The sequence below is a fragment of the Camellia sinensis genome, chromosome 5 (genome assembly GCF_055761805.1).
Source record: "Camellia sinensis isolate YWXY chromosome 5, ASM5576180v1, whole genome shotgun sequence".
Taxonomy (NCBI): domain Eukaryota; kingdom Viridiplantae; phylum Streptophyta; class Magnoliopsida; order Ericales; family Theaceae; genus Camellia; species Camellia sinensis.
Genome location: NC_138965.1, coordinates 217,513,587 through 217,527,135, shown reverse-complemented (window position 1 = coordinate 217,527,135; position 13,549 = coordinate 217,513,587). Strand labels below are relative to the sequence as shown.

The 13,549-nt window shown below is 35.9% G+C and overlaps 1 protein-coding gene across 2 annotated transcripts; it reads left to right on the top strand.

Moving 5' to 3' along the window:
• Positions 1–730: 730 nt before the first annotated feature.
• LOC114293776 (calmodulin-binding transcription activator 4) lies at positions 731–12,229 on the top strand. 2 transcript variants are annotated; one of them, XR_014331082.1, is made up of 13 exons: positions 731–1,144; positions 2,211–2,336; positions 2,458–2,573; positions 2,894–2,982; positions 3,313–3,358; positions 4,102–4,528; positions 5,867–6,018; positions 6,412–6,810; positions 7,589–8,271; positions 9,272–9,860; positions 10,643–10,936; positions 11,936–12,078; positions 12,129–12,229. XR_014331082.1 is itself a non-coding variant. In XM_028237906.2 (12 exons), the coding sequence occupies exons 1-12, from the start codon at positions 1,132–1,134 to the stop codon at positions 12,026–12,028; spliced, it is 3,027 nt and encodes a 1,008-aa protein (XP_028093707.2). In that variant the 5' UTR covers positions 731–1,131; the 3' UTR covers positions 12,029–12,229. The 2 variants fall into 2 exon arrangements, 1 of the variants encoding a protein (XP_028093707.2); XM_028237906.2 differs by having other exon boundaries at positions 11,936–12,229.
• Positions 12,230–13,549: the final 1,320 nt, after the last annotated feature.

Below are 13,549 nucleotides of genomic sequence, written 5' to 3'. Positions count from 1 at the left end.
AAATAAAATTTGATAAGAATTAAAATCAACTAGTAAGAGCATCAGCATCAGTATCTTCAAAATAACAAAAAGTTAAAATATAACTAATAAATCATCAAATTCTCCGTCCATCAGTCTCAACAAATTTTTGTTAAATTAACTTTTTGTTAAATTTGCTACAGTAACTTGTCTGATGAAGCGAGGAATTGTTTATCGCTACAACACACGATTTGGGTGTAACCGGACGTCCGACAAGTCAACTCGCCGGTCAACTGGTCAACGGCAATTTTTTATTTTTTTATTTTTACATTTCCTCTAGTTTTATCTTTTGTAAAAAATAAGAATTGTTTGGTTGATAGGTCATCAATTTAATTATAAAAAAAAAATAACAAATATTTTAATAGAATTGAATTAAAATAAAGAATTTGATGTAATGAGTGACTAGTTAAAATAGAAAAATAACTTTTTAAAGGAAAATGTTTGGTAGCTCAAAATTTTGTGGCTCAAATGGCTCAAATCCTTCAAAACGACGTCGTTTTACACTCATTTACACTCAAAACGACGTCGTTTTGAGGGATTTGAGCCATTTGAGTCACAAAATTTTGAACTACCTAACATTGTTGCTTTTTAAATTATAATTTAACTCAATATTTGCTGACGCCGATACAGATGCTCTAAGAGCTACGAATAATTTACCTAAAATTTTACACATTGGTATTTTACATATATATATATTTTTTTCCTTTTCTACGGAAATATATGAAAAGATAACTTTTTTTTAATGATTGCCAAACATGGCACAGCTGATCATAAATATCGTCGCACTTCAGCCACAGCACTGAGATCGGCGGTTCAGACATCAGTCTCGACACTGTCCCCTACCAATTTAAAATCTTTTAAGTCAAAGGTTCTCTCTCTCTCTCTCTCTCTCTCTCTACACAGTATTTGTGAATCTGTCTACCCCCAGTGAAATCGATGATTTACTATCCTCGTGATTTGCAAACCTCCTGTGCCGTACGATCTTTTTCGGCTTCGAAGTTTCAGAACTAAACTTGGAAGCTCATTTTGTGCTCAATCGAAGAAATTGAAACCAAGACAAGTGAAGTTCTTTTGCTACAGTTGGTCCAGTTCTAATTTTCTCAGAACCCAAACATGACGCAATCTGGTAAGGCCTGAGTTTCTTCAATTTATTTATTTATTTTTTTGGTTAGTACTGGTAATGTAAACATTGTTTTCAAATTTATTTGCTTCAATTTAGGTTTGAATCGTTTTGTTCTTTGTTTTTGGTGAATTAGCACAATTAGAGTGGTTTTTTGGGGGTTGGAAATCGGGAAGTTATGATTGTTCGTTAACTAATTAAATTAGATTTTGGTGATTTATTACTAGTTTATTGGGTGTTCTGATTGGTGTATAGCATGTTCTCCTATATAGTTTATTGGGCTCACATTGTTGGAAAAGCAAACTCAGGGCAAAATTTCAGGGGTATTATTGAGGATCTTATGGCTGAGTTTGATTAGGATGAAAGTGGTGGAAAGTGAAAAAAAAAAAAAAACTTTTTCTGAGTTTGTTTGGTATGAAAGTGGTGAAAACTACACAAAAATTTATTTTCCTGTACAACCATGTTAGCATGGTAACTCAATAGTCAGTTCCTAATTTCCCCACACACACACGCCCAAAAAATAAATAAATGAATAAACGAAGAAGAAGAAAAGAAAAGTTACATTTGTCTATTCAAGGGGTTCCTTATAATTAAAATTCTAAATTTTTCGCTCTCTTTGTTGCATACTTTTAATCCTATTTGAATGTTTGCTGTATAACATATTTTATTTTCTGTTCGTTTTTTTATTACTTTCACTTTCTTCCATTTTTTTTTTCTCTCTCTAATAAAATAAAGGCATATAAATTAAAGCAACTAATTTTCTTGCTGCATTTAGGATTTTCTCTGTAATAAAGGTGAAGAAAATCCTATGTAAAGTTTTGGGAAGGCCAAATATATGATAAAATTTTAGGAAAATGAAAGCAAAATATGAGAGGAAAAACAATAGTTAGCCCCTTCAAAAATGGTAGTAAGGTTGCATTCATCTTATCCTCATCAGACCCCCATTTGGCGGGAGCTTCATGTACCGGGTTGTCATTTTTGTTGTTGTTTGTTTTTCATACCACCAGAAAAGGAAGTTTCCAAATGAAGATTTATATCATATATATGACTGCTATTTCCGGTCCAATTTCAGGTTATAATATTAATGATCTTGTTCGAGAAGCTCACACCCGGTGGCTGAAGCCTGCGGAAGTGCTCTTTATTTTACAAAATTATAAGGAAGAGCAACTAACCCATGAGCCCCCCAAAAAACCAGCAAGTAACCTTCTTATTTGCTCCATCTTATTGCAAGTTGCAACATTGCATGAAAGCCTATTTATGTGTCACATCTATTGTGTATGCATGATTATTTCCATTTCACTGATTGGATTCTTCAACAGGTGGATCTGTTTTTCTTTTTAACAAGAGGGTCCTTCGTTTTTTCCGCAAAGATGGTCATAGCTGGCGTAAAAAGAAAGATGGGAGAGCTGTTGGTGAAGCGCATGAGCGGCTCAAGGTTTGAAACCAAATGTCAATACAGTCATATACTTGTTAGAACTCCTCTGAAAAGATGCTAGACATTGCAATGCATGCATGCATGTGCCATTCTGATGTGCCAATTTAAAATTATAAAATCACAAATCAATAGTCAATAGATGTTCCAAGTGTTTTGAATGTGTTTTGTATTTGTAACACAATCTCTTTTGTTTTTACCTGCAATTTTAGATGTCTATGAAGTATGCTAATGATGTTTGGGATTAGTCCAAGTGTAATGTTCTCATTGTTTGATGTTCAGCCTGAGTGAAGTCATTTTACCTGATATTTTTGTGTTGCTAGGTTGGAAATGTTGAAGCTTTAAATTGTTATTATGCACATGGGGAGCAGAATCCAAATTTTCAGAGGCGTAGCTTTTGGATATTGGATCCGTGAGTGTACTTTGTATCTCTTACCTGACTGTACATTTCTTATTCATTAATTTTTATCTGAAACCTTGTTCCTGAGATTTAGTGGTTGTAAGATTTGTGACTCAGTACATCTTACTGAAATATAAGAAAATGGCTATTTTTTTCTGAAATATTGAGCTTACAGTGTTTATAATACTTTTAAGTACTATGTAGCTTTCATGTGAACTGAATAAAAGATATGGATTATTTTTTACACGTGTCAGAGTTAATCCACCTTTTCTCCCTCTAATTTCATTTCATTTCTTTTTTCTTTTTCTTCTAACTTTAATGTAATTTTTGGGATTTTGGCAGGGCGTATGAGCATATTGTTCTTGTTCATTATAGAGAGATTAGTGAGGTAAGTTTCTTGAACCTGGTTGTGGACAAGGCAGGTGTAAAGACAATTATACCTGCTTGTACCTTGTGACATACACACTGAACCTTTTCACCTAGCATTTTATCAAGAAAAAATCTTATTCTTCTTGTTCCCAACTCAATATCCCTGGCTTAGATTGTTCATTCTATGTCTAGTTAATTGCATTTCATTCTTATGCTTCTAGTCAGAGTTGCTTTGTTTGGCCTGAGGAATTTGTATTCCAAGCCCGCTATTTGAAACCTGCTGGGCCTGGAATTACCACTCTTAATGAGAGACTTTAAATTATGTATACACCTAAAAGATTTTTGGTAACTGCTACTTGACCATTAGTATAATAGGGCCAAGATGGATTGGTCATTCTGTAAATCATTATAATATTGTTACTTAAAATTTTCCATCTTCACGTGGATATATTTTTACAGTTGGTAATTTTACATATAGGGAAATTCTAGGCATGATTTATGTGTATAAAGTATGTAGAAATATGTGAAAGTGTGTTGAACATGTGAAAAGTGCATTGAGATTATAACTATTTTGGCATTTTCACCATTTAGCATGAACCTTATATATAAGGCTCAGTTGATGAAATTGTGAACCGAAAAGAGCGATTTGTTGTTCTTCTCTGGATGTTTAATTCAAAGATCATTTACAGCTGTAGGCTTGTAGCCATTGTGCATAACTTGAGCTTCAATATTGACATTGACAGTTGTATTCATTACTTGCAGGGAAGGCATAGTTCTGGATCCATTTCACAGTTGTCACCAGAATCCCCTTCTACATTCAGTCAGAGTCCCAACTGCTATACTGCTCAACATCCTGGTTCTACTATTGTTAGTGAACTATATGAACCACATCAGAGTCCAGGGTCTGTAGAAGTTAGTTCTGATGCAGTTGTCAAGAGTAATGGGATGGATCACTTGGACTGGATTGAAAGAAAGGGAGAGATGAGTAGTTCATCTGAGCTTGAAGTTAGTCAAGCATTGCGAAGGCTTGAGGAACAGTTAAGTTTGAATGATGATAGCTTGGAAGAAATTGGTCCATTCTGCAGTGAGAATGAGAATTCAAATGATTCAGAATGCGTCATAAATGATCAATATAAATCTTCTGCATCACTGGATGATGTAAACACTCTTGCATTAGGAAGAGAGTCAGGTTTGTCTCGTTTGGTGCTCAGTTTAGTCAAAAAAACACTTGTACACATCTGTTTGTTTTCTTAACATCTATACTGTTGTGTATCAGGTTTTAATCAAATATATTTGACATATCTTTTCATATTGGATTCGTTATTGATCTCATATCTTGCTGAATCTGATTTGGTAGGACGGGTATTAGTTTGGAACTCGTAGCATCATCAGTTAGTAGTTAGTACAGTATGCGTTCTCATTTTTGTCAGGCTAGTCTGCATCATTATATTGGGATTTTCTATAAAGTTATAGTTAGGGATGTCTCGTATTCTACTTGGTTTGTGCATATAACTCATTTGCGACCCGCTTGGCATGAGCCCCAGCTGATATATCCAATCCGGTTCTTGTTGTATGCAGATCTTAGTATATATGTGTTGGTTATTTCGTAGATTAGGATTATGAACTGATATAGACAACTTTGAAGAATTACAACTGCACTTTTGTATTTTCTCCTTCTTTTGGTAGTGAAACCCTTTGCCGTTCTTCACCTGTGGATGTAGGCTTATAGCCGAAACATGTATATCTTCTGTTGTTGTGTGATTGCTTGTTTTACTTTCTCGTTTTCATTTGTTCCATCATAACAGTTACTGCAGCGTGCCAGGCAAGTGATGCTTAGGCTGGAAAAGATACCCACTTAGACATCAAACTAAGATGCCTAGGAATGTGTTTTCACATTACTGTCCAGTTCTGGTAGGACCATTCATGAAATGTTTAAAGATAAAGATACACAATCAAATATGTAGTTAGAGGGCCCTAATTTAAAAAATAAAAATAAAAAATCTAAGTGGAAATTTGGAATGATTGTTTTAGCTTTTGTTGCCTTCGTATATAAATAAATAAGGATAGAGGCTTTCCTTCAATTCTTCAGTCTTATCTCTGTGGACACAGGGAGTGAAAACCGCAGTCACACTGTGATGCCACCATATTTAGAAGAAAAAAAATTCATGTCTTTATGATAGTTTAGTTTCAATTTTGTCGGCTTTTGGTTGAGATCACCCACACCTGATATTTTGCATCCTACTTGGGCAACAATTATTTTTGAAATCCTTTGTCTTGTCCTTTTGTTTTCTAACAAGACATTAACTAAATTTAAAGTTTCCAGTTCCCATGTTGCCATAATTTGTTCACTTATTTGTTTTACTTGTCTAAGCCTCTTGCAGAGTGTCTTTTCAGCTTTCGATTCTGTTTGCTCTATCCATTTACTTCCTTTTTTTCATTGATTCTCAAATGTTATATAAACAATAAATGGGAAAAGATAATGGATTTTTTTTTGGGGTTCTTTTTCTTTTGTGGTTTCCTTTTTCAGGTGGCAATGAGAAACATAATCATCAAGCATTGGCACAAGAATTTATGGTTGAACGTAAAGGCTCTTTATCTTGGAAAGAGATGCTGGAGTTCAATGGAAGTTCACCAGGTGCTGAGTCCCAAGAGAAAACTTTACATTCTTCAGATGGAAATGTAAGAAAGAGTACTGATTTATTTTTAAATTTTTTATCAATTCACTTTTATAATATCCGTTTGAAGTAAACTTGTATCCATATCTATTCTTGTCATTATACATGGTAACAACAGGTCATGGTCGTGGTCAGAATTGACTATAATTTTTTTTCTACAAAAACTTGATGTATCTAATCAAGAGTGGCATTGAAGTAATCAAATATTTAGTAATATCAGAAGCAACATTCGGCATTCTTTTGGGTTGCTCGAGTATCTCTACTCTAGCTAATTTCTCATTCAACCCCTAATTGGTTTTCTCTATAATTTCTCATTCAACATTCGGCATTCAAGAATTATGCCATTCTTGTAAATCAAACTTTGTATTTCTTCCGTAATGGTTGATACTTTCAACAGGGAATGCTACTACCCCACTCAAGGAGCAGTATGCTAGAAGAGCAAGAAATATGCCAGTGGATAAATTTTGGCAGACATTATTCTAATAAGCATAATGATTTCCCAACCTCTGGTAATGATAAGAATCTGCAACTTTCAGCACCCAGCAAATATCCAACAAGCTCTGAGAGCCCCTTGGCATTACCAGCTTCCATATTACTGTCTCAAGAAATTGAAAATTTCAGATTTCCTTCATATTCTACTGTAGAAAATAATCATCATTACTTCACAGAATTATTTGATCAAGGTCAGATTGGTATACATCTTGAGGCTGATTCAAGTTTAACTATTGCACAAAAACAGAAGTTTACCATTCGAGAAATATCTCCAGATTGGGGTTATGCCGGTGAGGCTACAAAGGTATGTTTAATAGAATATATGTTTAACAGAAATCTTTTTCATATCTTGTTTGTTTTGTTGTGTTAGTGGTATTTTCCCAGTATTGACTTGTAAATGGACAGGAGTGATTGAATGTTGGTTTTGGTACATCTTGTTTGTTGAATTGTTGGGCTCTGTAAAGCACTAACACTTCAAAATGAGTGCCGTGTCACGTATGGGACACCGACATGCCAGGGACACGTGTGCCCTGTGTTTGGACATGCTTGAGGACACCTTTGTCAGTTACTTTTTTATAATTTTAAAATGATGATTTGGGTCAAAACAAAGTATGTGAACCAAAGAGGGAGGAAAGTGAAAAAAAAAATACCCACATGTACATTGATGCCTCTTGTATCTCTTATACATAACAAATGAATATAAATAACAAATATCTCATATACATAACAAATGAATATAAATAAAAAATATTTTTTTTGTCGTATCCCCACCATGTCTATATCATAATTTTTTCAAGATTGCCTTGTCCCGTGTCCATGTCTGTGCTGTTTAGTTGAGCCTATGTGGAGAATGTGAACCTTGGTTTGCTTTAATTAATTTGCCAACTCTATACTCAAGAATCAGCTAAATGCTGCTTTAGTGAGGGATTATGGAGCACTAACCGATCAAACTTGTTGGAGATCTGCACTTTATTGATTTTCCAGAAGCAAATTTCCAATATGTAACTATGACATAATTGCTGATACACGATATTGTCAGTCGGAGTAAGTTCAGATTACTGAGTTAACGTTGCTTACTGCAGGTTGTCATTGTTGGATCTTTTCTCTGTGATCCATCAGAAGGTGCATGGACTTGCATGTTCGGTGACATCGAAGTTCCGGTTCAGATTATCCAAGAAGGTGTCATATGTTGTCTGGCTCCTCCCCGCCTTCCAGGAAAAGTCACTCTTTGTATTACTTCTGCCAATCGGGAGTCCTGCAGTGAAGTCAGAGAGTTTGAGTACCATGCTAAGCCAAGTAGTTGTGCTCGCTGTAGTTCATCCATGAAGGAAACAACTAAGAGTCCCGATGAATTGCTCTTACTTGTCAGGTTTGTGCGGATGCTTCTATCTGATCCTTCGGTGCAGAAGGGAGACAATACTGAATCAGGAATATATCTATGGGACAAATTCAAAGCTGATGAAGATTCATGGGACCGTGTTATTGAGGCTCTTTTATTTGGCAATTGGACTTCGTCTAGTACAACAGATTGGCTTCTGCAAGAACTTTTAAAAGACAAGTTGCAACAGTGGCTTTCTTCCAGATCTCGAGGAGGATGTAATCAGCCGGGTTGTTCCTTGTCCAAGAAAGAGCAAGGGATAATACACATGGTTGCTGGATTGGGCTTTGAGTGGGCCTTAAACGCAATTCTCAATTCTGGAGTCAGCGTAAATTTCCGAGACATTAATGGCTGGACTGCCCTTCATTGGGCTGCCCAATTTGGAAGGTAATAATATATATACATATTGTTTGTAGAACCATGTAAAAGATGTATGATTTTTGGCACTTTATAGAGGAAACACTTGGATTAAATAAATCTTTTGTAATGCTCAACAATACATAAGCACCAGCATTTAATAAATCATGTTGGGCTTGCTTGATGTGATGGTAAAAGTTTTTTTCTGTCAAAGGTGAGACTTAAGAAGCACGGACATGGACACACCGACACAAAAGAATTTCAAAAAATGTAGGACACAACATGAGGTGGATGTGTGCAAAATATATGATTTTATATATTTATTATATGTTATTAATTTGTATATTTAAGTTGAAAGATAATTAAAATTTTGAAGTCTAAAGGTGAAGAATACGTATATATTTGCATTGTTTTTGTTTTACCATTGGATTTCAAGTTTTTTTATTCAAACTTAAAATGTGTTTTATGTGCGTCGACATGTTGGCAAGTGTCTCACAAGTGTCGTGTCATGTCATGTCGGTGTTAGACATGGTGTGGACATGACACATTACCTTCTTAGAGGTGCCCGTGCTTCTTAGAGTGAGACTTTGAAGTCTCAGGGATGCTATTTTGCATGAATATAGCCAACTAGGTCTGAGCCTACTCTACCTCTGCCAACTAAATCGTTACAATTCATTTTATACCAAAATTTTTAACTTGTGAACACACACATGATAAAGCCAAATGTATATTTTCCTATGTCTCAAATTATTAGCTTTATTGACCAAACATGTTGCTCATATTGCCCTGACTAGGAGGCATCAATTTGTTTCTTCCTCGTACCCAATTTCTCAGAAGAATTGATGATAACCATGTTTATATGCAGCCTTTCAGTTGACCATAGCAAAGTATTTTTAGGGACATAATAAGTCTTAGGTGAGTTTTTATGTTGATAGGCCTGTGGACTATCACTAATAAGTTGTGCAGATAAGCATTTTGGAAGCTTGAAAATTATTCTGAAGCAGTGCCTCTCTGAATGCTTTTTCAACAGGGAAAAAATGGTTGCTTCCCTCATAGCATCTGGTGCATCGGCTGGGGCAGTGACGGATCCCACTTCACAAGATCCAACGGGTAAAACACCGGCATTCATTGCTTCCACCAATGGACACAAGGGACTTGCAGGTTATCTTTCCGAGGTGGAACTAACTAGCCATCTTTCATCCCTCAAACTGGTAGAAAATGAGCTGTCCAAAGGCTCTGCTGAGGTGGAAGCAGAAAGTGCCGTAAACAGTATCTCGCAGAGGAGTGTTGCTACAAATGAGGATCATCTCTCTCTTAAAGACACTTTAGCTGCACTCAGGAATACAGCTCAGGCTGCTGCACGTATACAAGCTGCGTTCCGTGCACATTCTTTTAAGAAAAGGCAACAGAGAGACGCTAGTTCTGCTGCTGCAGTTGCTAGTGTAGATGAGTACAGTATTCTTTCAAATGATATTCAAGGGATTTCGGTTGCATCGAAGTTGGCTTTTCGCAATGCACGGGATTACAATACAGCTGCTTTATCTATTCAAAAGAAATTTCGGGGTTGGAAAGGTCGCAAGGATTTTCTGGCATTTCGCCAGAAAGTAGTGAGGATACAGGTATCATGTTTCTCTTTTAACTAATCCAAACTCTCGTGACCAATGATTTACATAATTTTCAATATACACTATAGAGAAATCTGTAGTCATAACCCACTTCTCCCTTTCAATTGTGTTACATGGACTCTTCTATTTCCTCCAAAACACCTGTGCCGTGTTTATCGGATATGACAAGGATAAGGGGATGGGATGTGTCTGACACCTGTACAATTTAGACACTTGAATCCTCTAATTTTTATAATGTTTGAAGGAGAAAAAGCACTCACATTTGGTAATAAAGAAACATTTCTAGCATCTCACCTGGATGGGATAGGAATTCCATATATATATATATATTAATCTTATTTAATTTCTAATACATTTCTACATAAATTACAACATCTTATCTAAGAATATTATATAATACGTAATATATGTGTCCATGACTCATCCCTGTATCTCTATTGAACTCTTAAATGCTTATCATAATATCCTAAGATTTAGGTTTGTGAATGTCTGACATTTGGACACGAGTCCATGTAACATTACTTTAACCTTTTGTCAAATTGACAGAATTATCTTATACATTCATGAACTTTTGACATATGTAAATCATCTGTACAACCCTCATAGAAAATACAGATTACTATGTTTCTTATTTTCTTCTATGCCAGCATCGAGGTGGAACTTGCATTGGATGTGCATGAGACATGCACACTCAGTCAAAATCACTAAAACCCTTCCAATTAGTTAATGAAAGGGGGCCAAAAGTACTGCTCTTACACAACTACTTGTATTGACAGGCTCATGTTAGAGGTCATCAGGTTAGGAAGCAATATAAGGTATTCTGTTGGGCTGTTGGTGTTCTAGAAAAGGTTGTACTGAGGTGGCGCCGGAAAAGAGCTGGATTGCGGGGATTTCGGCACGAGACAGAGTCCATTGATGAAAGTGAAGATGAAGACATTCTCAAGGTGTTCCGCAAACAGAAAGTGGAAGGAGCTATTGATGAGGCTATCTCAAGAGTGCGGTCCATGGTTGACTCTCCAGATGCACGCCAGCAATATTGCCGTATGCTTGAAAGGTACCGCCAAGCCAAGGTAATTTATCTTGTTTTAGACACTGCACAAAATTATCTTTTATTAAGCTGTCTAATCTGACGTCCAACGTGTGAATTCTGAATCTTGGCCCTAGAGTGTTTATTATTATAGAGTGGAACATGGGCTCAAAATTTGATCTGACATCTTCACATGCAATTCTGGCTTGCACGTGGAGATGCAAACATCCAAATATGTTAAAAACATAATGCAAACGGAATGACTTGAACGCAAGCCGTCTCTCTCCCTTAACTTGAGCTCTGATAACATGTTAGTGTTATACGTAGTCAGGAAATAGGCTTAATATTGTATATCAAGCTATCCAACATTCTCCCACACCTGCAATCCTGTTTTGCACATGGAGATGCAACCATAATAGGTAGAAAGAAGCTTAAGTTGTTAAGAAATGGGTACAACAATATATATCAACATTCTCTGTCACGTGCAACCTTGTCTTGTACGTGAAGTACAAGCATCGTATATAAAGAGGAGAAGGATTGCACACAAGGGCCAAACGTGAATGGAGAGACTTGAAGGTAATCTCTGATATCATATTAGATCTGATTGACCCAAAAGCTTACAACTGTTAGGAAATAGGCCCAACAATATATATATCAAGCTATCCGACCGTCAGATCACCATTACTTTTAGAAGCTTAAGCTATTAACAAATGGGTCTAACAATACATATTAAACTCTCCTAGAAAAATGTCTTCTATGGGTCTCAAACTCACATGGATGTTGGATCTGCTTATAAAGCTCTACAAGCCAACTATTACAGCCCTATTCTATTTTTTTGATCTTCCATATGGATGATAGCTCTTTCCTTAATTCTATGAACACACTAAGTTGACAATGTAGCCAGTTGATTTTCTTGGCTTAATTATACAAGCAATTTATGTTTTCAGTCTGGTGCCTTAACATCTATAATTCATATCGAAGAATCCCCGACTTCAAGTTTGTGATCATATGATTTACTGGTCTGTTAAATTAATCTTTGCAGGCTGAACTTGATGGCACGGAAAGTGAAGTAACATCGACTTCTCAGAGTGATGTTTGCTATATGGATAATGAAGATACATATCAGTACCCTTAGATGCAACTTCTAATCCTCTTTTAGTTTACTATTCTTAGCATAAGCTGGTAGATGGTTTTTCTGGTTCAGTCTGTATATTGTGGTTGGATTTGCGATTTTAAATGGTTTTCATTGATGATCACTTTTAAGTCCATAGATTGATATTGTAAATGCTCTTTGTAATCTCTGTAAATGGTTATGGACGGATTTGATAGGCTGTAACCACAGTGCTCTCTCTCTCTCTCTCTCTCTCTCTCTCTCTCTCACACACACACACACACACACACACACACTACATGTTTTTTTTTCTGTTGAGAGTCGTTACTAACTGTCCTCACTCTCTAGAATTCTCTCTCTAGAATATTCTAGAAGTTTCTACATGAATCTAGAATATTCCAGAAAGATCTAGAAGATTCTGAAAAGACCTAGAGAAATCCATAAGATTCTAGAATATCTTAGAAGGTTCCAGAACATTAAAGAAATTTGGAAAAAACTAGAGAAATTTAGAAAGTTTAGGAAAGTTCTAGAATATTTTAGAGAAAAATAAAAAGCTCTAATATGTACCAGAATAATCTAGATTGTTTTAGAGTGTAGGGTAAGTATGAGTGTATTCTTGAAAGTTCTTTAACTGGTATAAATATGAGATGAGTGCATGTAATTGGTAATTGGACAATTGGACAATTGAGTGAAAGAAGAGTGAGTTCAAAGTGAGTGGTCAAGCACTATCTAGCGTGAATTGTTTCAATGTCTTGTGTGAGGAAAATACTAAGTGTGAGTGCTTGAATGTATATGTGAATGGATAAGTAAAGTATATTAGTGTGATTGTGTACAAGTGTTTTGTGTACTAGAGTGTTATCAATAAAGGTTGTATTTCTAGGTTCACCAGTGTGTCAAACTCAACAATTTAGTATCAGAGCTTGGTCGTTCGGGGATCGACACGAAGAGTGATTGCGATTGATACAAGAGATTGTTGAAGTCAACGAGCACAATTGTTATGGTGGATTTCGGAAACTTCATCAGTGGTATGGAGAAATTAAATTATTATAATTATGATTATTGGCGAATATATATCGAGGCGTATATTCAAGGAGAGGATCTACGGGAGATTGTTGACGGCAAGGAAACTACATTACCTAGAGAAGAAAATGCAAAGGCCTTGCGAAAGTGGCAGATTAAGGTTGGAAAAACAATGTTCGTGTTGAGGACAATTGTTTAGAAAGAGTTATTAGAGAATGTTCGGGAGACTACTACTCCAAAAGCAGTCCGTGACACATTTGCCGTGTTATTTTCGAAGACAAACGATACACGACTTTAGTATCTAAAGAACGAGCTTGCAACAGTGACATAAGGATCAATGACTACTAGTCAATATTTTTTCAAGGTAAAGACTATTTGCAATAAAATTTCACAACTTAATCCCGAGTAAAAAATTAGTGAGTCAAGAATGAGGTGCATTATTACTTGAGGTTTAAGACCCGAGTGTAGTGGACTTATGACTGTTGTTAGAGGGTGGTCCATTCAACCATCACTGGTTGAGCTCAA

Coding starts and splice junctions, on each gene's coding strand:
- LOC114293776 (XM_028237906.2), top strand. Junction 4,529..5,866: donor TGCATTAGGAAGAGAGTCAG/GTTTGTCTCGTT, acceptor TTCCTTTTTCAG/GTGGCAATGAGAAACATAAT. Junction 6,811..7,588: donor ATGCCGGTGAGGCTACAAAG/GTATGTTTAATA, acceptor TGCTTACTGCAG/GTTGTCATTGTTGGATCTTT.